Source organism: Callorhinus ursinus, unplaced genomic scaffold, assembly GCF_003265705.2.
Source record: "Callorhinus ursinus isolate GAN/ISIS: 27379988/994484 unplaced genomic scaffold, GSC_fseal_2.0 scaffold7, whole genome shotgun sequence".
In the NCBI taxonomy this organism is placed as follows: domain Eukaryota; kingdom Metazoa; phylum Chordata; class Mammalia; order Carnivora; family Otariidae; genus Callorhinus; species Callorhinus ursinus.
This window is the reverse complement of record NW_027397069.1, coordinates 25,446,991-25,470,683: the sequence shown is the minus strand read 5'-3', so window position 1 is coordinate 25,470,683 and position 23,693 is coordinate 25,446,991. Positions and strand designations below refer to the sequence as shown.

Here is a 23,693-nt window from a genome sequence, read left to right as displayed (position 1 = left end):
AAAACAAGACTAATTAGTACAAATGCATCAAAGCATTAATTCTATTGGACATAACAGTCGAAGAATATTCTCTAGGCTGAGATCTGTGCATTAATCATGTATTACATAAATATTTCCTAAGCATTTATTTGGCAAACTCACTACAGGAGATATGAAGATACACATTACACTAGTCCCTGTCTTCTAAGAATTTATAGTCTAACAGAATAAATCAGCCTTGTACATGACTCTTACCCAGTTGAGAGACTTCTGTTATGGCATTTATTATATTATAGTTAGCTCACTATTTTTGTTTCCTTTTTTATAATTAACTGTGGTCTCCTCATAGACAAGGAGCATGTGTGAACTAGCTTAATATCTCCCGTGGCTAGCCCAGTGCCTGACACATGATAGGCATATATAAATATTTAATTGCTCTCTCAGTTGTGTGCTAAGAACCACTGCAACTCAGAAATATATCTCCAGACAATGGTCAAATCAGTTGCAGGAAAGTCAGTTGCAGTTTTGATTATCATTTACAAGGTTTCTGAAGAATACAGATATGACTGAAAAGTCAAAATAACTAGCAGGACTGTTTTTAGAGAAGTTATCTAAAATTCTAGCAGACTTAGTTGTAACTAAGATTACAGAAGTTGCCTGTATAAAGTTTCAACTGATTAAATGCACTAAGCAGTGGAAATTTTCCAGTTGATATAGTTTCTCTTCCTGGAATAGACTAAAAAATAAAAACACACTGTTCAAGATTTCTATCTGCTTATGTACTTACAGGAAATGAATCTGAACTCAAAGATCTCCTAAACACAAAACGCGGAGCTCTATTCTCAGGCCAGTGGGAGACTACTATATTCTTTCAGTCTTCAAAAATGCTTACTCTACTGCTACCAATCATGACTTTTCAAAAGCCAAAGGAGAATCTTCACAGATAACATTCTTAGCTAGGGTTTATTTATATAAAATCCCTACAGTAACAGAGAAAGTATTGAACCTTACCAAAAAGAGTAAGGCTACTACTGAACCTGAGTTGTCTCTCTGGTAAGTTTAGGGTGTAAGAACAAATGTATGACAGTAAAGAACTCAGGTATGCTGCTTAGGAATAGAACACTGGCTGGTTTTGGTGAGACATACCCATAAAATGTTAGTCAAATGATAAGGAGAGAGAAATTACCCATCTGTCTAGGTTAACCACTGTAGATTCCCACTATTCATCTGTACCTTACTTCACAAAAAAATTTTTTTAGTAAGGGGAAAACTACTTCGTTTCCAGAATAGCGATATCTTTTCAATATACAACAAAATAAAAATCAACCTCGAGTTCTCCAACATATCTAGCTTTGAATTATTGAGCTGAGAAATAAAAGATGCTGTGAAATAAGTGTTTTCCCCTGAGGTTTGGCTGAGCGTATTAACAGTATGTATGAACTTTGAAACTGTACTTTACACATTGAGGCCTTTTTATTTTATTTTATTTATTTATTTGAGAAAGAGTGAGAGCTAGAGAGAGCACACACAGAGGGAGAGGGAGAAGCAGACCCCCGCTAAGCAGGGAGCCCAAAGTGGGACTTGATCGCAGGACCCTGGGATCAGGACCTGAGCCAAAGGCAGATGCTTAACCGACTGAGCCACCCAGGTGCCCCTAGGCTTCAATATTTTCAATGATAAACCATAACCAGCTACCCAACATATAATCTTCCACTTCTCTTCAGAAAATAGACTTTTGTAAATTTACTGAATTTTTCTTTTACAGTTGCTTTCAAATAATTAAATCCTGAAGGCTCTCTATTATACTTGAAGGAACACAAACCCAAATAACTATCTGATACAGCTAGTCCAATGTCACTGCTGGGAAAAGTAAGATAAAAACATGCTTGGCCAAAGAAAAATGAGTTTTTCAAGGTTTTATTTTTGCTCTCCTCAAATCATATTATTTCCCAAAGTGACTTTATTATTTCACTAACAAGTATGAACATAAAAGTTTAGTTACATTTAGATGGAATAATAAATTCTTTGCCATTAGAAATTGTATCTTGTTCCATTAAAATGTCCTAGAGGGAAGGGGTAGGGGATGGGCAAAATAGATGAAGGGGATTAGGAGGTACAAACTTCCAGTTAAAAAGTAAGTAAGTCCTGGAGATGAAAAGTACAGCATAGAGAATATAGTCAATAATATTGTAATAATGTTGTGTGGTGACAGATGATGACTACACTTATCATGGTGAGTATTCTGAAATGTACAGAATCATCTGTATGCTCTATACCTGAAACCAGTATAATACTGCATGTCAACTATAAGTTAAAAATTGTTTTTAAAGTCCTAGAATCCATTCTAATACTTCCAGAATACATTTAAAAAAAAACTGGAGAGGAAACCAAAAGTAGATTTATATATTACCACAGAGGAAAGTATACTGACTTTCAGGATTTTTTATATAAAGCAAATATTTGGTAGAGATGACATTTACAAATAATAAAGAAGAAAAATCTAAGGGCAGCGAAAGAAAGGGTGGAGAAAGAGCGGCAGCAGAGGAGGGGGAGGGCAAAAAGAGGAAGAGGAAGAACTCTGCCTCTCAGAAGACCCGGCTGTGAGATGTCCAAGTTCCTGTCCTCTGACATACAAATCTATCGTCGACTACTATCACTTTCTTCCCTTCTCTTCATACCCAAAAGGAGTGTTCTTAGAACTTTCCAAAGCTAAAAATTTTTAAGCAATGTTCTTGATCCCACCCCGATCCTATCTCTAACAGAATTTCCTTTCACCTTCTTCCCCCACACCATAATAGCTCCCAAATCTCTGTTTTTAGCTGGGACGTTTCTCTGGAACTTCAGTCCTGTATAGTGTACTGTATAGTGTACACGGGACACCTCATCATTCCAGCAAAGTGGTGTTTCTCCTCCAGTACTCCCTCTTGCAGTAAATGGCATTACCACCCAGAAACTTCAGAAATATGTTTAGATTTCACCTTCTGTCAGCCTTCATAATCAACTAATTACTAATTCCTGTCAATTCCGCTTCCTTAATATTTCCTCTATGCTGAACACTACCACTACCCTCATTCCAACAGTCAGTCACCCTTCGTGGACAACTGTAATAGCTGCCTAACTGGTCCCTCTGCTCTAATCTCACCACCCTCTAGTGATCTGTCTTACTAGCACCCATGTAACTTTACTAAAATACAAGTCTGATCAAAGTCTCTTGCTTAGAGGCATCTGGGTGGCTCAGTCAGTTGAGCATCCGCCTTCGGCTCAGGTCATGATCCCAGGGTCCTGGGATCAAGCCCCACGTGGGGCTCCCTGCTCAGGGGGGAGTCTGCTTCTCCCTCTCCTCCCCACCTGTGCTCTCTCTCCCTCTGTCTCTCTCTCTCAAATAAATAAATAAAATCTTTTAAAAAAAAGTCTCTCACTCAAAATCCTCAATATTTCCAAATCACAAGACAAAATCTCAAAGTGGCTGTAGGACACAGAAGGCCCTTCCCAATCTAGATGCTGCCCTCTGCCCCTCACCCTACTCAGCTACTCCACTCTGGCCAAAAACAGAGCGCTTGTACTTTTACGACGATGCTGCTCCCTCTGCCTGCACATGCATCTGCAGTCAGCGCTGCAGTCTTACTCCACTATTGTTACACTACACCTACCATGCCCTAGAGTAGGCCTTAAGTCACTAGACATGCCTGCTATCCCTACCAGACATAACTTTCTTGAGGGTAGGGAATGTGTCTCCTGATTTCATTTTCAGGGCCTAATATAAAGCTTGGTATAACTCAAAAAAGAATTTAGAAGTAAATAAAAGATACAGACTTAGATAGACTTGTTTACTTCTTAAGTTTAACAAAATATGTGGCATGACTAGCATAAATGAGACTGAAAGCGAAGTATGAATCCTAAAAATAACTATTAAAAATTATGTAGTTATAAAGCTTGGAACACTTTAGAGGATCTGGAAATCAGATAAAGATGGTTTGAGCTGGGTAAAAACTGTTTTGTTTTTTTTTTTAAGATTTTATTTATTTATTAGAGAAAGAGAGAGAGCATGAGTGGAGGGGAGAGGCAGAGGCAGAAGCAGGGAGAGAAGCAGGCTCCCCACCAAGCAGGGAGCCCAATGTGGGGCTCAATTCCAGAGTCCTGGGATCATGACTTGAGCTGAAGGCAGACGCTTAACCGACTGAGCCACCCAGGTGCCCCTAAAATCTGTGTTTTAGGTAGAAAACTTAATATGAAGCATTCAGGTGGCAGTAAGAAAGTTCTTTTAAAAATATCAATGATTGCTGACCTACAAAAAAGAAAAGGCAAAGAAACCTGACAAGCAAGGTCTATATAATAATCAAATTCAACTCAACTTTTAAAATTCAAGGAGAAAATAAAATTGCATCGAAGTGATACTTCAACGACTAAAAACTATCTTATTTATGCAAGAGAAAAGGAGTAGGAGAGGAAAAAACCACAGTGAAAAGAAGGAAAGTGAGAGCCACACATGCAGGAGGAGCAAGAGAGGAACAACTACAAAGAAAAGGAACTGATGGAAAAAAGTAGCATCTGGAGCAGAAATGGCCAAAAGGAAAAGAAAAATGCTAACATTTCTCACCTGCCCTCAAATTCCCATCACCTCAAGTCCTGAAGGCCTCATCTCTTCTTCTGTGTCAATCCTTCATGTCATGCAAATGACTGCTAAACACATCACCTGGGAGTTCCAGTCCCCACCCACGCCGAAACCCCACAGCATTCTGAGTGCCTCTGCATAAAGACATCTCAGCACTTCTTCCCCCTCGCTTGTCACATGATCTCAAGACTGTCCAGAAGTTTGACTTCCTCCAACGTATTTATTAATAAATTGAAGAGTTCCTTGAAAAGTAACTCAAATTCATTTGCACCTACACAATTTCTTGTTTGCCCGTGTTTGCACCTAACCTGATACTTCTAACTACTTATAACTATGACATTTATTAACTCACTGAATCCTCACTACAACCCTGTGAGGTCGATGTTATCTCCATTTCATAGACAACAAAACTGAGGCACAGATAAGGCAAATAACTTTCCCAGCATCACAGAGCTAGTATTTTTAATGGTGAGTGTCTGAGCCTGGACAGTTTGACTCCACTGCCCAGGTTCTTAATCACTGTACTCTATTTCGTGACATGTCAGTACTTGATGGAAAACTCTCTACCTAGAGGAACTTACATGGAAAAGATGAGCCTGATTGTTTTAAGTAGAAGAAAGGAAGTAGTAGAGAAGGTACACCTAAGGATACCAGAGAGAAAGAGACTAAAGGAAGAAGAGTCCCAAGAGAAGGATAGTTGAAGACGGTTGACCAAAAGGCTGAGGAAGTTCACAAAACCTCTTTTACTCTATGAAACAGGAAGCAAGTCATCCGCTGAGCATAAGGTGAGAAGAACCTGACAGTAATGATTAAGGACAGTGGTGCACTTAGAAATAGCCACCATGAAATGCGCAACAACAAAAAAAATCAGATCAGGAACATACTTTCTATCTTGGCTGCTATTTTCAAGTAGCAAAATATTTGCATGATAGCTCCCCTGGGTGTGTATAAAAGAGTTTTCAAGGCATAGGTTTAAGGTATCAGTTTAGTAAAAATGCAATAGACCTGAATCATTTATGATACAAGAAATCATTTTAAAATGTCTATATTTAGAAAAAAGCAATATGCATAAATCATTTATGATAAAGGTACCCTTTTAAAAATGTCTATGTCTTTTGTTAGAAATACAAACTATACCTACAATATAGAAAAAATACTATATATAAAATAACATTACAGTCTTACAATATACTAATACTTAAATAGAAGGGAGTTCCTTAAGAATAGCTTGTTCTACTACCACACATATTTTTATAACACCAATTAGCTTACATGTCTCTGGTAAATAGGGAATGATATCAGAAAAATGTAGAAGTCTTATTGCTTCATACGTAATTTTTTCATAGGGCAAGGGGAGCCAAAGTGGCAAGAGTACAATTATATCCTCAGGCAGGAAAGGCAAAAGTTCTCAGCTCAGCAGCTGCACAGCCAGGAGCTCTTCTAGTTCTAGTTCAAGAAAAATAAAAATGCATACCTGTACCTCAGATTCCCTCCCCAGAAGGGAGCACTCCCAGCTTTCTATGGCTCTTGGCTTATGGTACTTTGCAGTTCTGCTTATGCCCACCTTAATGGCAGCCCACAGGCTCAGAGCTCCACTTCTATCTGCAATGGCTCAAGGCTTACAAGCCACCATTTCCACTTTACTGCTTTTGTACATTATTAAAAGCCCCTGATCTTTTTTCCTGGGCTGTCCAAGTACTCACCACTGAGTTACCAATTACTGACTTTGTTAGCACTCCAGTTATAAAGTTGCATAGTCTGGTCTGCCCCAAACCTGTTTTTACCCATAAGCCCTGTTAATTTTTAGTGCACAATTTTATAAAAAGCAAGGTATTTTAGCAATACAAATATTTGTACTATGGTTGAAACATCTCTAGGTTATCCATCCAAGTGGAACTTAGTGACTTACCTTTGGAAGCTTGATAGGGGGCTCTTTGGATTCCTCCTCTTCATCACTATCTGATTCTCCACTCTGCACAGAGTTCTTGGATGCGGCTGCCAATGATGTTTCCTTTTTCTGCCATTCCAGAACGCAATGACGTACATTGCAATAAATATTGAATGCAGAAGGATTGCTATGTAGTTTAATATCTGGTATGATTACTGTATTCTCCAAGTTTTCAGACTGCAATATAAGATATAATATTTCAATTTCATATTCTTTTCCATCATCACCAATTCTCATTTCAAATAAAAAATTAAAGATTAGACATGCTAGATGACTTGCAGAAGTCAAATACGTGACACAGCAAAGATAATCTAAGTTTACTGACTCAACTTATAGTAACAACCCTTTCTTCCACACTTCACTACTTTCAATAACCAAACTGATAAGGGCTGGAGAGTGGCAAAGAATCTAACAGGAATGCCCTTTTATCCCATGGTAGGAATAGAGCCAACAAAGCTTAACGGTTGTAGTATCACAGAATATTAATTTGGTGTTTTTCTAAGGGACATGAGATGTATTAGAGTCTCAATGACCTACTACAACTGTTGAATTATATTTTGATTTCTTTAAAAAGTAGATTTAGGGACTTAAACAGAAATCAGAACTAAAAAAAAACCAAAACTCTTAATTTTAGTCAATTTTTCTAATTTCATTCTCATTTATTTTTTTTAAGATTTTATTTATTTGAGAGAGAGAGAATGAGAGAGAGCACGAGAGGGAAGAGGGTCAGAGGGAGAAGCAGACTCCCTGCTGAGTAGGGAGCCCGATGTGGGACTTGATCCCAGGACTCTAGGATCATGACCTGAGCCGAAGGCAGTCACTTAACCAACTGAGCCACCCAGGTGCCCCTCATTCTCTTTTAAATAATGATAAAGTTAGGAAATTAGATTTCTGCAGATTATGGACATATGCTTTCCTGAAGCTCTCTCCTAGCTATCAGTCTTAACTAAAAATCACATGCTTGGTAATTTAATTGTTAAAACTAAATAGTCAATTTCTGTTTTGTCCCAGTATTTTATTCATCAGACAACAATCACACTTTTGAGATCAACACTTACATGACAAATATACAGAACTGGTTTAATGCAAGTTCCAAAAATTAGAGTATGTCCAGGAAGTACACCTCAATTATCAAAAACACTGGTCTCAAAATTCTACCCTTCTTCCATTAATAATTGGGGAAAAAGGGGAATATTCCTTGTTAGAAAAAATATATACCAAAGTTAATTGACAAATAACATGTAAGTATTAAAAACAAGCAATTATTACCAATCCAAATCCAAGAACGTATGAAAAAGATCTACCATCATGATCTACCAAAAAACCAGCTGGTACCAACACTGGAAGAGAAATCAGTATAATTCCCCATACCAACAAAAACAATAGAAAAAAACATATGGTACTCTAAATAAACATGGAAAAAGCATTTGACACAAATCAAATACTTATTCATGATAAAAAGTATAAGTAAACTAGGAATAAAAGAATATTCCAAAACTGGATAAAAGGCATCTTTGAAATACCCACATCTAACATAGTAAAAGACTGAATGCCTGCACCCTAAGATGCAAACAAGGAGAAGATACCTATTCTCAGCAATACGATTCAACATTGTACTAGATATGCTAGTGTAATAAGCCAAGAAAAAGGATAGGGGTGCTTGGGTGGCTCAGTTGTTAAGCATCTGCCTTCGGCTCAGGTCATGATCCCAGGGTCCTGGGATCGAGCCCTGCGTCGGGCTCCCTGCTCAGCAGGAAGCCTGCTTCTCCCTCTCCCACTCCCCCTGCTTGTGTTCCTGCTCTCGCTCTCTCTCTCTGTCAAATAAATAAATAAAATTTAAAAAAAAAGGAATACAATGTAAGTTAGAAAGGAAGAACTACCTACTAGAAAACAAATTTATTTGCGGAAGACATATAGAGAATCAAAATATCTGCAAAAAAGCCACTAGAAATATGTGTGGATTTAGCAAAGTCACAGGATACCAGATCATGTTAAAAACGTTAAGGTATTTAGATACTAAGAATGAACATTTGGAAAATATAATTTAGAAAAATAATAGCATTTCAGTTACAGACTGGGAGAAAATATTTGCATAACTGACAAAAGACTAGCATGCAAAATATATGAAGAATTTTCAAAACTCAACAGTAAAAAACAAACAGATAAGCAATTCAATTTAGAAAATGGGCAAAAGACATGAACAGGCATGTCACTGAAGAAGATATACAGAAGGCAAATAATAAGTTCACTATGGTGAACCATTAGGAAAATGTAAATTAAAACAAAATAAGATATAATACAAACTTATCAGACTGGCTAGAATAAAAAAATAATGACAACACAAAATGCTGGTGAAGATGTAGAGAAACTGGATCTCTTAAACATTGTTAATGGTAATGTAAAATGATCCAGCCACTCTGGAAAAAAGTATGGCAGTTTCTTGCAAAATTAAATATGCACCTTACAGTACAATCCAGCAACTGCACTGTTGGACATTAATACCAAAAAAATAAAAACATATATTCATTCAAAAACCAGCACATGAATATTCAAAGCAGTTTTATTCAAAATAACCAAAAAAGAGAAACAACTCAGATGTCCTTTAATGGGTGAATAGTTAAACAAACCATGATATATCTTTACCATGGAATGCTTACTCAGCAATAAAAAGATACAAACCAGTGATATATGCGACAACTGAGATAAATCTCAAGGGAATTATGCTGCGTGGCAAAGGCCAATCCCCATGATTACATTTATATAACATTCTTGAAATGAAAAAATTATGGAAATGGAGAATAGATTGGTGAATGCCAGAGGCTAGGGAGAGGGTGAGTGTGGGGTAATGTCTGTGCTACTCTATTTAAGAGTAGGAAAAAGAATCCTTGTGATAGAACTCTTGTACGTATTCACTGTGGTAATGGTCCACAGATCCACACATGTGATAAAACTGCATAGAACTAAATATACATCCACATACAAACACAAATGAGTACATGTAAAACTGGTGAAATCTGAGTAACTTCAGTAGGTTGGATCAATATCGATTTCCTGGTTGTGATATTTACTACAGTAATGCAATACCTCAGTAATTGGAAAAAACAAGTGAAAGGTATATAGGATCTCTGTATTATTTCTTACAACTGCATTACTACGATCATCTCAAAATTTTTTAAAAAATTAAATAACAGCATTTATAATAACATCAAAAACACAAAATTACAGTTAAATTTAATAAAATTATGTGCAAGCTCTGTACACTGAAAACCAAAATAACACTGCTGAGAGAAATTAAGGAAAACTTAAAAGAGAATAGGGGGGTGCCTGGGTGGCTCAGTCGTTAAGCGTCTGCCTTCGGCTCAGGTCATGATCCCAGGGTCCTGGGATCGAGCCCCGCATCGGGCTCCCTGCTCGGCGGGAAGCCTGCTTCTCCCTCTCCCACTCCCCCTGCTTGTGTTCCCTCTCTCACTGTGTCTCTCTCTGTCAAATAAATAAATAAAATCTTAAAAAAAAAAAGAGAATAGAGACAAACCATGTTCATTAATTAGAAGATTTAATATCATTAAAATGGCAACTCGTCCTCAAATCTACAAATTCAATGAAGCCCCAATAAAAATTCTAGAGACTTTTAAAAATAGAATTGGCAAGTTGATTCCAAAATTTATATAGAAATGTAAAGGACCTAAAGTAACTAAAGCAATTTTTTTAAAAAGACCAAAGTTGGAAGACATATGACCTGAATTCAAAACTAGTGTAAAGAAAACAGTGTGGTACTGGTGTAAAGATAAATATATAAATCAATTAAACAAAAATAAATTCCAGAAATAGGTTCAAATGAATATGGTCAACTTATTTTTTATAAAGGTGCTAAGACAATTCAACAGAAAAAGAGAAGTCTTTGTAAAAATGATGCCAATCAACTGAATACCAATATGAAAAAAAATGAACATGAACCCTTATTTCATACCATACACAAAACTTAACTCTAAATGTACCACAGGCCTAAATACAGCAGCTAAAACTATAAAATCTCTAGAAGAAAATAAAGAAAAAAATCTATATGACCTTGGGATAGACAAAGATTTCTTAAAACACAAGATACATGAATCATATATGTAAGAAAATAATCAATTACATTTATGAAACTTAAAAACTTTTGTTCTTCTAAAGCACTATACAAAAACAATAAAGCAAGCCACAGAACAGGAAGAATTATTTGTAATACAGATATCTGACAAAGGACTTGTATCTAGAGTACATAAAGAACACTGACAATTCAGTAATAAGACAATTATAAAAAGGTACGGCAAGATAGGAAAGACATTTCACAATAAAAAGATAATGAATAGCTAAAGGCACATAAAAGGGTGTTCACATCATTAATCATTACAGAAAACCAAGTGAAAACCACAGTGAAATACCCCTATGTATTTAGAATGACTAAAATTTTAAATGCTAACGATACCATGTGTTTGCAAAGATGTAAGGCAACTGGATTTCTCATACACCACTGGTGGAACAGTAAAATGCAACAATTACACTGTGGAAAATAGTCTGAGTAGTTTTTTAACAGTTAAACATTCATCTACCATGCCACCGATGAGGAAAGAGTTAACAATGCAGGTATGACTGCTTATTCCTTGCATTTCCCCAAGGGAACCAGGACTGACTGTGGGCCAATCCTTAGGAATGTGGTCTTTAGACTTTTCTTTATGTTAGTTACTGATGGTTTTGTAAAATACACCCAGAGCAACGGACCATGCCTACTGGCTTGTTCAACAGCTTTGTACAAACATCAAGACTGATGATGTGCACCTGAGTTTCACGTATCATGGCTGATTGCAAAGCAGGACAAGTCTATGTATGACCAAACCCCCCATAAAAGTCTCATATCCTAAGACTCAAGTGGGCTTTCCTGGACAGAAATATTCCATACATATCCTTGTAGTTCACTGCCAGAGAGAAAGCATGTCCTGTGTGCTCAGACAAGGGAGGACTAGAAAGCCTATGCCATAACTCCCTAGACACCACTAATACTATTCATTTCTCTTTCCTGCTGCCTATTCTGTACCTTTGGCTGTAATAAATCCTAGTCATTAGTGTAAGTTGCTTTTGAGACTTATCAGTCTTCTGGCAAATCATGGAAGGAAACAGCACGTACTCATTCCACTTCTAGGTGTTTATCCTCCCAAAAAACAAAAACATACATCCACGCAAAGACTAATACACAAATATTCATAGCAGCTTCATTTGTGATAGCCAAAAACCAGAAACATCACAATGTCTATCAACAGGTAAATGGGTTAACAAATTAAGATATATCCAAATAATCGGATACTCATCAGCAAATAAAATAGAATGGACTGCTAATATATACAACTATATGGACACAACGCAAAATCATGCTGAGGGAAAGAAGCCATATACAGAAGAGTACATGCTGCATGATCACATTTATATGAAATTCTAGAAAATAAAAACGAATTTATAATGACAGAAAGTACATCTGTGGTTGCCTAGAGCCACAGCGGTAGGGAGAGATGGAATGCAGCAAAGGATGAGGAAATGCTTGAGACTGATGGAAATTTTCTAAATCTTGATTATATCTTTTAAAATTCTGCTATTAAATATCCTAACCTAAGACCCAGGCATGTTTAGTAGCAGGATGTTGAAGAAGTTTCCTGTGTAAGGATTTGATTTCCTCTGTAAGAAAGTGAAGTCATTTGTTAGAGGCTAGGATTTATCATAACTTTGAGGAGAGTGACAAAGGTTTGAAATAGTCATAGAATATTTTATCAGGAAAAAATAAGACAGTCTAGCTATGTAAGGTACATTTGAGACTGGTGATCATGAATGTGTATTGGTATCAACTCCTTTAGCAGCACACAGGACTCACCTGCAGGCAAGGAGAAAACACCTGGATTTGTATAGGATTAAATTTTGTCAGATGAGTGCAACAAATATATACAGGAGAAAGGAAGATATGGTAAGCAGAATGCTGGCCTCCAAAATAATCTTCCCCCTAGTCCCTGGAACCTGGGAATGTGTCACCTTACATGATAAAAGGTACCCTGCAGATGTGAATAAATTACAGACCTTGAGATGGAGAGTTTATTCTGGATTATCTGGGTGGGCCCAATGTAACCAATCACAAGGGTCCTTAGGAATGAGAGAGGGTGGTGGGGCAGTCAAAGAAGAAGCTGTAACAACGGAAACATGTCGGAGTAATGCAACATGAGAGGACTCACCCAACCATTGCTGGTTTTGAAGGTGGAAAGGAGCACAACCCAAGGAATGCAGGCAGCCTCTAGAAGCTGGAAAAGGCAAGGAAATGAATTCTCTCCTAGAGTATCTAGAAGGAATGCAGATTTACTAACACCTTGATTTTAGCCCAGAGCCATTTTGGACTTCAGACTTCTAAAACTGTAGAATAATTTGTGTTGTTTTAAGCCATCAAGTCTGTGTAATTTGTTACAGCAGCCGTAGGGAACTAATACAGATTAAATACATTTTTTTTTTTTTTTAAAGATTGTGCTTCCTACTCTGAATAAGAAGGAAATTGAATGAAGGAGATGGCTAATGGATGAGAAGAAATAGAGGGGCCAATAACAGCAATAAACAAGGAAATAAAGTGGTATAGATAAATGGTATCTTATTTCATTTGCTGAAAAGAAATGCTCGTTCTTAAATATATGGGGGAAAAAAGCTCATTGGCATTTTTAAAATAACTTTTTAAAAAAAGATGAATGAAAAATAGTCCAGAAACAGTAATAGAGGGCAGGGAGACTAACAACACTATTTTATTATTCTATATGCCCATCATAAGCAGAAACCATTTCTTACTCATCTTTCTATTCCAAATACCCAGCATAAGGCCAGCACATGGTCAGTATGCAATTAATGCTTTAGGAAAAAATGAGTAACTTTTTTTGTATCACTCTTATCACACGGTGCTCTTAAAAAGCAGATATAAAACCTGAGGCCAAGAGAAGAAAGATGAATTACTAAAGGCACAAAGTTAGAGACAGAATTGAAGGGGATGAAAGACCTTGAATTCCCACCTCTTCCTCGATATGCCACCACTTTTAGGAACATCACTAAATGAAACCTTAAAATAACTTAAAAAAGATTTTCAAGATTCCCATACTCTGCCTTTGCACATAACACCAAAAAGTGGAAAAGGGGTAGAGGTTGAAAATCGAAATGACTATATAACAAGTATATTAAGAATGTTCTCCATTTCCCTCTTTTATCCCAAAAGCAGAAGTAATAAAAAATGATATAGTGAACATAAATCATTTACCTGCCCACCCAGCAACATTTTCCGTAGGGTAACTATCCCCTCCCATTTCACATGGCCTGCTTATTAGGATGCTCACCTATCACCTATCACCTATTACAGGGTTATAAACATAACTCAGTCTAACCAATCAAAGTACTCCATCTCCAAGGCCAAAATGAATGATGAAGGTCAATCAAAAATCATACCCAAGACTTTCTGCTAGAACTAATAAAGGAGATGGCCCCTCACTCAAAGAAAATGAAGTTGGAGCCGCCAGCAGCCTTTGTCCTCAGCCACAGGTAATAAACCCACAGAAGAAAGCAGAAGCAAGTGATGAAGACACAGATTTGCTGACATTACTGATGGATCCAGCTGTGTCTCAAGATAGAGCCGTGAAATAAATTTCATCCCCTATACTTTTATTTCATTTTTTGATTTACTACTTTAAAGTACATTTTTCTCAGTTACAAAATGGCAAGAACACTAATTAAAAAGGGCAGGAAACAACTGTCTTTAGAACTTATATACGATATATAGGCCAAGCTAAACTATTGTTTCTTTAACCAAAAGTAGAGTTGTGCAGAAATCATAGTTATGACTCCCCTCTTTCTCCTGTCTAGGCTTCTTAGTACTGTTCAAAAGAAAAGACTCTTTGGTAGAAAGTGAAATGTTTAAGATTTAATAGAAAAGATTTCCGTTTTAGATAGGAAAAAAAAAACCTTGCTCTCTATGATCTCATCTAATTCAAATATTCCATATTGCCTTTTCTTTTGCACAGCCACCCATCACCAAAAGAAGCTCAGAACAATATAGATACACCAGGATTCTCCCTAACTCATGACATATGCATGGGCCAAATCCAAGTCCCAATTAACAAGCCAATTTACTCTGTTTCTAGAACATGTAGTTAGAATGGAAAAAAGAGAAGAGAAATGGATGTGTTCCCCCAAAGAAGTGATCAAAGATAACATGAATAAACAGTAAATAATTTTCAGCACCCAGATACTAACTTCCAGGCTAGTGGTCATGAAATGCTCCAAAGATGAAACTAAATAGTATAACCAAGTAATGAGGGGCTTTTAAAAAATTAAAATAAAAAAATAGAAATGAAATGGTTTGCTAGTTACACCTTTTTAATCTTGGCATTTTTATTCCAATTACTGTATGAAAAAGTCCTTACTCCCTATAAATTGTCAGCAGTTTTACCTTGCTTCTTGTCTTCACTTTTGATTTGCTCTTCTGTTTTCTTTTCAACTTCTTCTTATTTAAAATTTTCTTATTCCTAAAAATGGAAAAAAAGAATTATGAAAGTTCATTATTAGGGCATACAAAGCTACAAAAAGTAGGTGCTTCCAAAGTAGATATCTGAATAATTCTCCTACAAATTTTCTATGAAACAATATACTCTAGATGCACATATAAGATACTAACACACAGTGTAGCTATTAAGATAATAACACAACACTGGAATGCTAAGAAACATACATTAAGTGATCAAAAAATTGAATTTTGCAACTATTTTTATAAAATTAAAAAAGGTAAATGGCATCAAATGACGTTTTTAAAATTTTATTCAACAGTAGGGATGCTAATAAATATCAGGTATATTCCCTTCCCAGAAAAATCTACTCTTTGTAGTTGCAAGGGTTACAGTGTAAAAAGGGATAGGAGGCAATTTTTACTAAACTACTATAGAAAAAGCCCCAACTCATACTCTTCTCATATCCTGCAGCCAGTTTTTCACAACCTCAGGGGCCTAAGACCAAATTATTCTTTAAGCAGAAGGACGCCCCTGAATGACTGAGAAAAAGAGGGGAAAAATGTGGAAAAGAATAAGAATTACAGTGGAAGAAACAGAGTCAGGGAAAACAATATATTTTATTTAATATTTTTGTATGTCTCTAATACTGAAGTACACACGGGTACTAAAAATACAAGATGAAAAAGACCATTCTTGCCGTCAAGGAGCTCAAAGACTTGAATGAAAAACGTAATTTAATGATCTAGCAAGAGGATACTACTGTGGAGGAGGAAGAGGAAGGGGAGGAAAAAAGGAAAAGAGGAATAGGAGGAGGGGAAGGAAGAGACTCTAAATGCTAGAGGTCAAGTCCTTGACACTTGGTAACTAATTCAGTGGAAGTCGTGACCAAAACAAAAGTTGTACGCCTAGGCCACCTGGAGGTAGGGATGTCATTCACAAAAACAGGGAAGTCAAGGGGAAGAATTAGTTTCCAAAAGGAAAAAACAGGTTCTATTTTTTCTATTTATTTTTAATTTTTTTAAGATTTTATTAATTTATTTAGAGTGAGAGAGAGCAAGAGAGAGCAGATAGAGAAGGAGAAGCAGACTCCCTGCTGAGTAGGGAGTCCAACTCAGGGCTCGATCCCAGGACCCTGAGGTCATGACCTGAGCCGAAGGCAGATACTTAACCAAATGAGCCACCCAGGTGCCCCCATTTTTTTTAAATTTTTTTAGAGGGAGAAGGGACAAAGGGAGACAGAGCATCTTAAGCAGGCTCCAAGCCCAGCACGGAGCCCGATGTGGGGCTCCATCTCACAACCCTGAGATCGTGACCTGAGCCAAAATTAAGAGTCAGTTGCTTAACCGACTTACCCACCCAGGTCCCCCAGTTCAATTTTAAAGATGTTTGAGTTCAAGATACTAAAATGTCAGCAAAATAGACATGAACAAGCATATGAAAATTTATCTTTGACAGTCCCTTCAGCTTTACTTCCTAAACCAAAATAATCACAAAATCTTGTCAATTATGTTTTGTAAATAGTTCTTGAATCTGTCTACATCTCTATTGCTGCAATTCTAATAATCTAAGTTACCACCACCTCTTGCTTGGTCTACTGCAAAAGCTTTTTAACTCATTTCTGTACATCCACGTTTGACCCACTTCAATCCATTTTCACACAAGAACCCAAGTCAACTTTTAAAAATACAAATCTGAAGGGGCACCTGGGTGGCTCAGTTGGTTGAGCATCTGACTCTTGATTTCGGCTCAGGTCATGATCTTGCACTTGTGAAATACAGCCCCACATGGGGCTATGGGTTGAGCCTCACATTTGCTTGGGAGTCCCTCTGCCCCTCCCCCAGCTCACATGTGCTCATCTGCATGCGTGCTTTCTCAAATAAGTAAAATCTTAAAAACAATAAAAATAGAAACACAAACCTGAGTAGGTAATTACCCACTTAAAACCCTAATAACATCTTAATTCTCTTGGGTTAGAGTCCAAAAGCATTGGCATGGCTTAAAAGATCTTCTACCAAGATCTGACCTCTGCCAGCCTCCCTGCCTCATTTTGTATTCCCCTCCAACTTGTTCATCATACTCCAGCCACAAAGACATCCTTCTAGTTTATGAACCTGCTAAGCTACTTAGGGGCTTTCACAAAGGTTCTCCCTCTTCCTGGTATTCCTTCCCACAACTTTTGCTAACCACCATACATCTCTGAGGTCCCAGACTGGGTTAGTTTCCCTAATATACACTCTCATGTCATTTTACACTTGTTTCATTGTGTTATCTACAAGTGTGATTATGTATGTGTTCAATGCATGACTCCTTCACCAAGCTGTAAGTGCCAAGAGTACAGAGGCCGTGTGTTTCTTGTGCAGTGCTCTGGCCTCTTTGTCTAAAAAGTATCTGGAACAAAGTACTCAATACTATTTTGAGAGAAAGAAAAAATAGGAGGAAGGAGACAGGAAAGAGAGAAAAGAAGGAAGTTCAGAGCTATAGCTTTAAGCATTACTCAGAGGGCCAAGGATAGATTCATAGATACACAGATACATTTAAAGGATATGTAAGCCAGACAAGTCCATTTAGGTGCTATGCATGAAATTATTTATGCAGATTTTGGTGCAATGTAGGTAATGGAAAACCATGTACATGGATAAGATTTCCCCCAGACAGCATGCTACAAAAGTAAAAGAGAAAGACTGATCAATAGTATCATGTACTATACATGAACAGAAATACATGTTTATATAGTCTATTCAACTATGAGCATTGTGAGAGCATGAAGAATATCCATTTCAACTCTGTACTTTCAAGACCTGCATTACTGCCTGACATATTATGGATGCTCAAGAATTATCAAAAATGAACAAAAAGTTAATGAAAAGTAATGAGTATTTCTCGTTATGGTTTAGAAAAACAACTTCTCTTTTATATTAAACAAAATCAGTTGTTTGAGCAACAGGAATATGTAACTGCTAAAAGGTTAGCCCCTTCTATACAATTTAGAAAAACATCAAGGTTCACTCAAAACCAATCTTCAGAGAAGGAGAACATATAAAGCCAAATAAAATGACTTTCCTGAAGGCTAGTCATCACAGACTAAAATATTCACAAATATACACCAATACTTGTGTTTCTTTTGTTTAATGAACATCTTTAAAGTTCAAATGGCTTTAATATATATTCCTAAAATACTTCTTCCTATGCATTTTAGTTTGGCATTTAATTAGTTATAACAATTTTAATGAACCTAAATCCACCAATTCCTGAATATACAGTTTAAGAATCAGCTTTTCCCAAATCCCCACGAATTGATTTTACTGTGGTTTTTGTTGTTGTTGTTGTTGTTGTTGTTGTTAATTTGGCTTGTTTTATTAGAAGTAGATGGCTGTCAAAGAGAGCCAGTAATAAGTTAAAAGTTATATGAAGAGAGGCGGAGCAAGATGGTGGAGGAGTAGGAGACCTAAATTTCGCCTGGTCCCAGGAATTCAGCTAGATAGCTATCAAACCATTCTGAACACCTGCAAACTCAATAGGAGATCTAAGAAAAGAATAGCAGCAACTCTATGAACAGAAAAACAACCACTTTCTAGAAAGTAGGACTTGCGGAGAAGTGAATCCCAGGCGATATTCAGGATAGACCGTGGGGGGAGGGAGCTGGCTACCGGCAAGTGATAGAGCAGCAAAGCACAAAATCGAAACATTTAGAACTCAGCTCTGCTGAGGGACTTCGCTCCACTGGCTAAGTGGGGGGTGGAACCCTCACTGGGACAGTGTGGTCTCAGAACTCTCGGGGGTCACAGGAAGACGGGGGTACCTGAGTGCGGCAGAGCTCCCAGGTACTGGAGCGGGGAAGCTGGCTGCAGAGAGGGAGCCGAGGAGTGGGCTCTCAGCTCGGGGCTGCCATAAACCCTGATCCACGGCACAGTGAGGTCACTCCTCTTCCAGCAGGGACCCAACAAGCGGCAGATCCGGGGAGACTCCCTTACCTCCCCCAGGAGAAGTGCACCGCAGGAATCTGCTGGGTTTGGAGACTCCAAAGGGGGTCGTGTGCCAGAGACAGAAACGCTCTGTCACAGGCCAGGTGAGCACGGGGTGCGGCCAGAGACTAGGGACACAGGAGTAATTGACTACTTTTCTCTAGGGGCGCACTGAGGAGTGGGATCCCGAGTTCTTGGCTCCTCTGGGGCAGAGACTGGGAGGCCGCCATTTTCGCTCTCGTCCTCCAAAGCTGTAGGGAAAGCTTGCAGGGAACAAAAGCTATGAGAGCAAACCCGAGAGGATTACTTAGCCCAGACCAGGCAAGGGCAGGGCAATTCCGCCTCCAGCAAAGACATTTGGGAACCACGGAAACAGGCCCCTCCCCCAGAAGATCAGCAAGAACAGCCAGCCAAGACCAAGTTTACCGATCAATGAGAACAGTAGAACTCCAGCCCTAGGGGAATGCAGCACATAGAATTCATGGCTTTTTTCCCCATGATTCTTTAGTATTTCAAAGTTAATTTTTTAAATTTTCTTAAATTTTTCTTTTTCTATTTTTTAAAAATTTTTCCCCTTTTTCAACCAAAATCTTATCTCATCGATTCCTTTTTTAAATCTTATTTTTAATTTTTAGAGTCATATTCTATCCCTTAATTGTACTTAGCCTTATTTTTTGTATATTTGTATAAGTTCTCTCTTTTAAAATTCTGTGATACAGTTTCTTCTAACAGACCAAAATATACCCTAAATCTCTAGTGTATGGCTTTGTTCTAGTCTCCTGCCTGATCACATTCTCTCCCTTTTTTTTCTTTTTTAATTTTTCTTCTTTCTTTTTCCAACCAACTTCTTACCTTATGAATCCCTTTTATAAAATCTTTTATAATTTTCATCTTTACAGTCATATTCCATCCCCTCAGCATACTTACCCTTATTTTTGTACATAGGTAAGTTTTTCTTTCTTTAAAATTATGGGAGGAGGTTGCTTTTCTAACAGACCAAAATACACCCAAAATCTAGTGTTGCCACTGATCTATTCACCAGCCTGGTCATATTTGATAATATTCTTTTTTTTTCTTTCTTCCTTTCCCTTTCTTTTCCCCCCAGTTTCAGGTCTCTTCTAATTTGTTTAGTATATATTTTTCTGAGGTCATTGTTACTCCATTAGCATTCTGTTCTCTCATTCATCTATTCTCTGGACAAAATGACAAGACGTAAAAACTCACCTCAAAAAAAAGAACAAGAGGCAGTACTGACTGCCAGGGACCTGATCAATATGGACATTAGTAAGATCTCAGAACCAGAGTTCAGAATGATGATTATAAAGATACTAGCTGGGCTTGAAAAAAGCATGGAAGATACCAGAGAAACCCTTTCTGGAGAAATAAAAGAACTAAAAATCTAACCAAGTTGAAATCAAAAAGGATATTAATGAGGTGCAGTCGAAAATGGAGGCTCTAACTGCTAGGATAAATGAGGCAGAAAAGAGAATTAGTGATATAGAAGACCAAATGATGGAAAATAAAGAAGCTGAGAAAAAGAGAGACAAACAACTACTGGATCACGAGGGCAGATTTCGAGAGATAAGTAATACCATAAGATGAAACAATATTAGAATAATTGGGATCCCAGAAGAAGAAGAAAGAGAGAGAGGGGCAGAAGGTATATTGGAGCAAATTATAGCAGAGAACTTCCCTAAGGAAACAGGCATCAAAATCCAGGAGGCACGGAGAACACCCTCAAAATCAATAAAAATAGGTCAACACCCCAACATCTAACAGTAAAACTTACAAGTCTCAGAGACAAGGAGAAAATCCTAAAATCACCTCGGGACAAGAGGTCTGTAACCTACAATGGTAGAAACATTAGATTGGAAGCAGACCTATCCACAGAGACCTGGCAGGCCAGCAAGGACTGACATGATATATTCAGAGCACTAAACGAGAAAAATATGCAGGCAAGAATACTATACCCAGCTAGGCTGTCACTGAAAATAGAAGGAGAAATAAAAAGCTTCCAGGACAAACAAAAACTAAAAGAATCTGCAAACAACAAACCAGCCCTATAAGAAATATTGAAAAGGGTCCTCTAAGCAAAGAGAGAGCCTAAAAGTAACATAGACCAGAAAGGAACAGAGACAATATACAGTAACCATCACCTTACAGGTGATACAATGGCACTAGATTCATATCTTTCAATAGTTACCCTGAATGTAAATGGGCTAAATGCCCCAATCAAAAGACATAGGGTATCAGATTGTATAAAAAAAACAGGACCCATCGATATGCTGCCTACAAGAGACTCATTTTAGACCAAAAGGCACCTCCAGATTGAAAGCGAGGGGGTGGAAAACCATTTACCATGCTAATGGACATCAAAAGAAAGCTGGGGTAGAAATCCATATGTCAGCAAATTAGATTTTAAAACAAAGACAATAATAAGAGTTGAGGAAAGACACTGTATCATACTTTAAGGGCCTATCCAACAAGAAGATCTAACAATTGTAAATTATCTATGCCCCTAACATGGGAGCAAATATATAAGCCAATTAATAACAAAATCAAAGAAACACATCGACAACAATGAAATAATAGTAGGGGGCTTTAACACCCGCCTCACTAAAATGGACAGATCATCTAAGCAAAAGATCAACAAGGAAATAAAGGCTTTAAATGTCACACTGGACCAAATGGACTTCACAGATATATTCAGAACATTCCATCCCAAAGCAACAGAATACACATTCTTCTCTAGTGCCCATGGAACATTCTCCAGAATTGATCACATCCTAGGTCACAAATCAGGTCTCAACTGGTACCAAAAGATTGGGATCATTCCCTGCATATTTTCGGACCACAATGCCCTGAAACTAGAACTCAATTACAAGACGAAAGTCGGAAAGAACTCAAATACATGGAGGCTAATGAGCATCCTAATAAAGAATGAATGGGTCAACCAGGAAATTAAAGAAGAATTAAAAAAATTCATGGAAATAAATGAAAATGAAAACACAACTGTTCAAAATCTTTGGGATGCAGCAAAGGCGGTCCTAAGAGGAAAGTATATAGGAATACAAGCCTTTGTCAAGGAACAAGAAAGGTCTCAAATACACAACCTAACCCTACACCTAAAGGATCTGGAGAAAGAACAGCAAATAAAGCCTAAACCCAGCAGAAGAAGAGAAATTACAAAGATCAGAAATCAATGAAATAGAAACCAAAAGAACAACAGAACAGATCAACGGAACTAGGAGCTGGTTCTTTGAAAGAATTAATTAAGATTGATAAGCCCCTGGCCAGACTTATCAAAAAGAAAAGAGAAAGGACCCAAATAAATAAAATCATTAATGAAAGAGGAGAGATCACAACCAACACCAAAGAAAGACAAACAATTGTAAGAACATATTATGAGCAACTATATGCCAGCAAATTAGATAATCTGGAAGAAATGGATGCATTCCTAGAGATGTATCAACTACCAAAACTGAACCAGGAAGAAATAGAAAACCTGAACAGACCTATAACCACTAAGGAAATGGAAGCAGTAATCAAAAATCTCCTAAGAAACAAGAGCCCAGGGCCAGATGGCTTCCCAGGAGAATTCTACCAAACATTTAAAGAAGAGTTAATACCTATTTTTCTGAAACTGTTCCAAAAAATAGAAATGGAAGGCAAACTTCCAAACTCATTTTATGAGGCCAGCATTACCTTGATCCCAAAATCAGACAAAGACCCCATCAAAAAGGAGAATTACAGACCAATATCTCTGATGAACATGGCTGCAAAAATTCTCACCAAAATACTAGCCAATAGGATCCAACAGTACATTAAAAGGATTATTCACCATGACCACGAGTGCGATTTATTCCAGGGCTGCAAAGTTGGTTCAACATCCTCAAATCAATTACTGTGATACAATACATTAATAAAAGAAAGAACAAGAACCGTATGATCCTCTCGATAAATGCAGAAAAAGCATTTGACAAAGTACAGCATCCTCTCTCAATTAAAACTCTTCAGAGTGTAGGGATAGAGGGTACATACCTCAATGTCATAAAAGCCATCTATGCAAAACCCACAGCGAATATCATTCTCAATGGGGAAAAACTGAGAGCTTTCCCCCTAAGGTCAGGAACATGGCAGGGATGTCCACTATCACCAATGCTATTCAACATAGTACTAGAAGTCATAGCCACAGCAATCAGACAACAAAAAGAAATAAAAGGCATCCAAATCAGCAAAGAAGTCAAACTCTCACTCTTTGCAGATGATATGATACTTTATGTGGAAAACCCAAAAGACGCCACCCCAAAACTGCTAGAACTCATACAGGAATTCAGTACAGTGGCAGGATATAAAATCAATGCACAGAAATCAGTGGTATTCCTATACACCAACAACAAGACAGAAGACAGAGAAATTAAGGAGTCAATCCCATTTACAATTGCACCCAAAACCATAAGATACCTAGGAATAAATCTAACCAAAGAGGCAAAGAATCTGTACTCAGAAAACTATAAAATACTCATGAAAGATATTGAGGAAGACACAAAGAAATGGAAAAATGTTCCATGCTTATGGATTGGAAGAACAAATATTGTGAAGATGTCAGTGCTACCTAGAGCAATCTACACATTCAATGCAATCCCTAT

The 23,693-nt window shown here is 37.4% G+C and overlaps 1 protein-coding gene across 10 annotated transcripts in view; it reads right to left on the bottom strand.

Moving 5' to 3' along the window:
* MYCBP2 (MYC binding protein 2) overlaps window positions 1-23,693 on the bottom strand; it is a 262,416-nt gene that overhangs the window by 219,505 nt on the left and 19,218 nt on the right. For all 10 annotated transcript variants that reach the window (XM_025874720.2, XM_025874721.2, XM_025874722.2 and 7 more), the window contains exons 2-3: window positions 15,028-15,103; window positions 6,501-6,716 (exon numbers count right to left, since the gene is read on the bottom strand). In XM_025874720.2, the coding sequence (XP_025730505.1) occupies window positions 6,501-6,716; window positions 15,028-15,103 (292 nt within the window). The remainder of the gene's footprint in view (window positions 1-6,500; window positions 6,717-15,027; window positions 15,104-23,693) is intronic.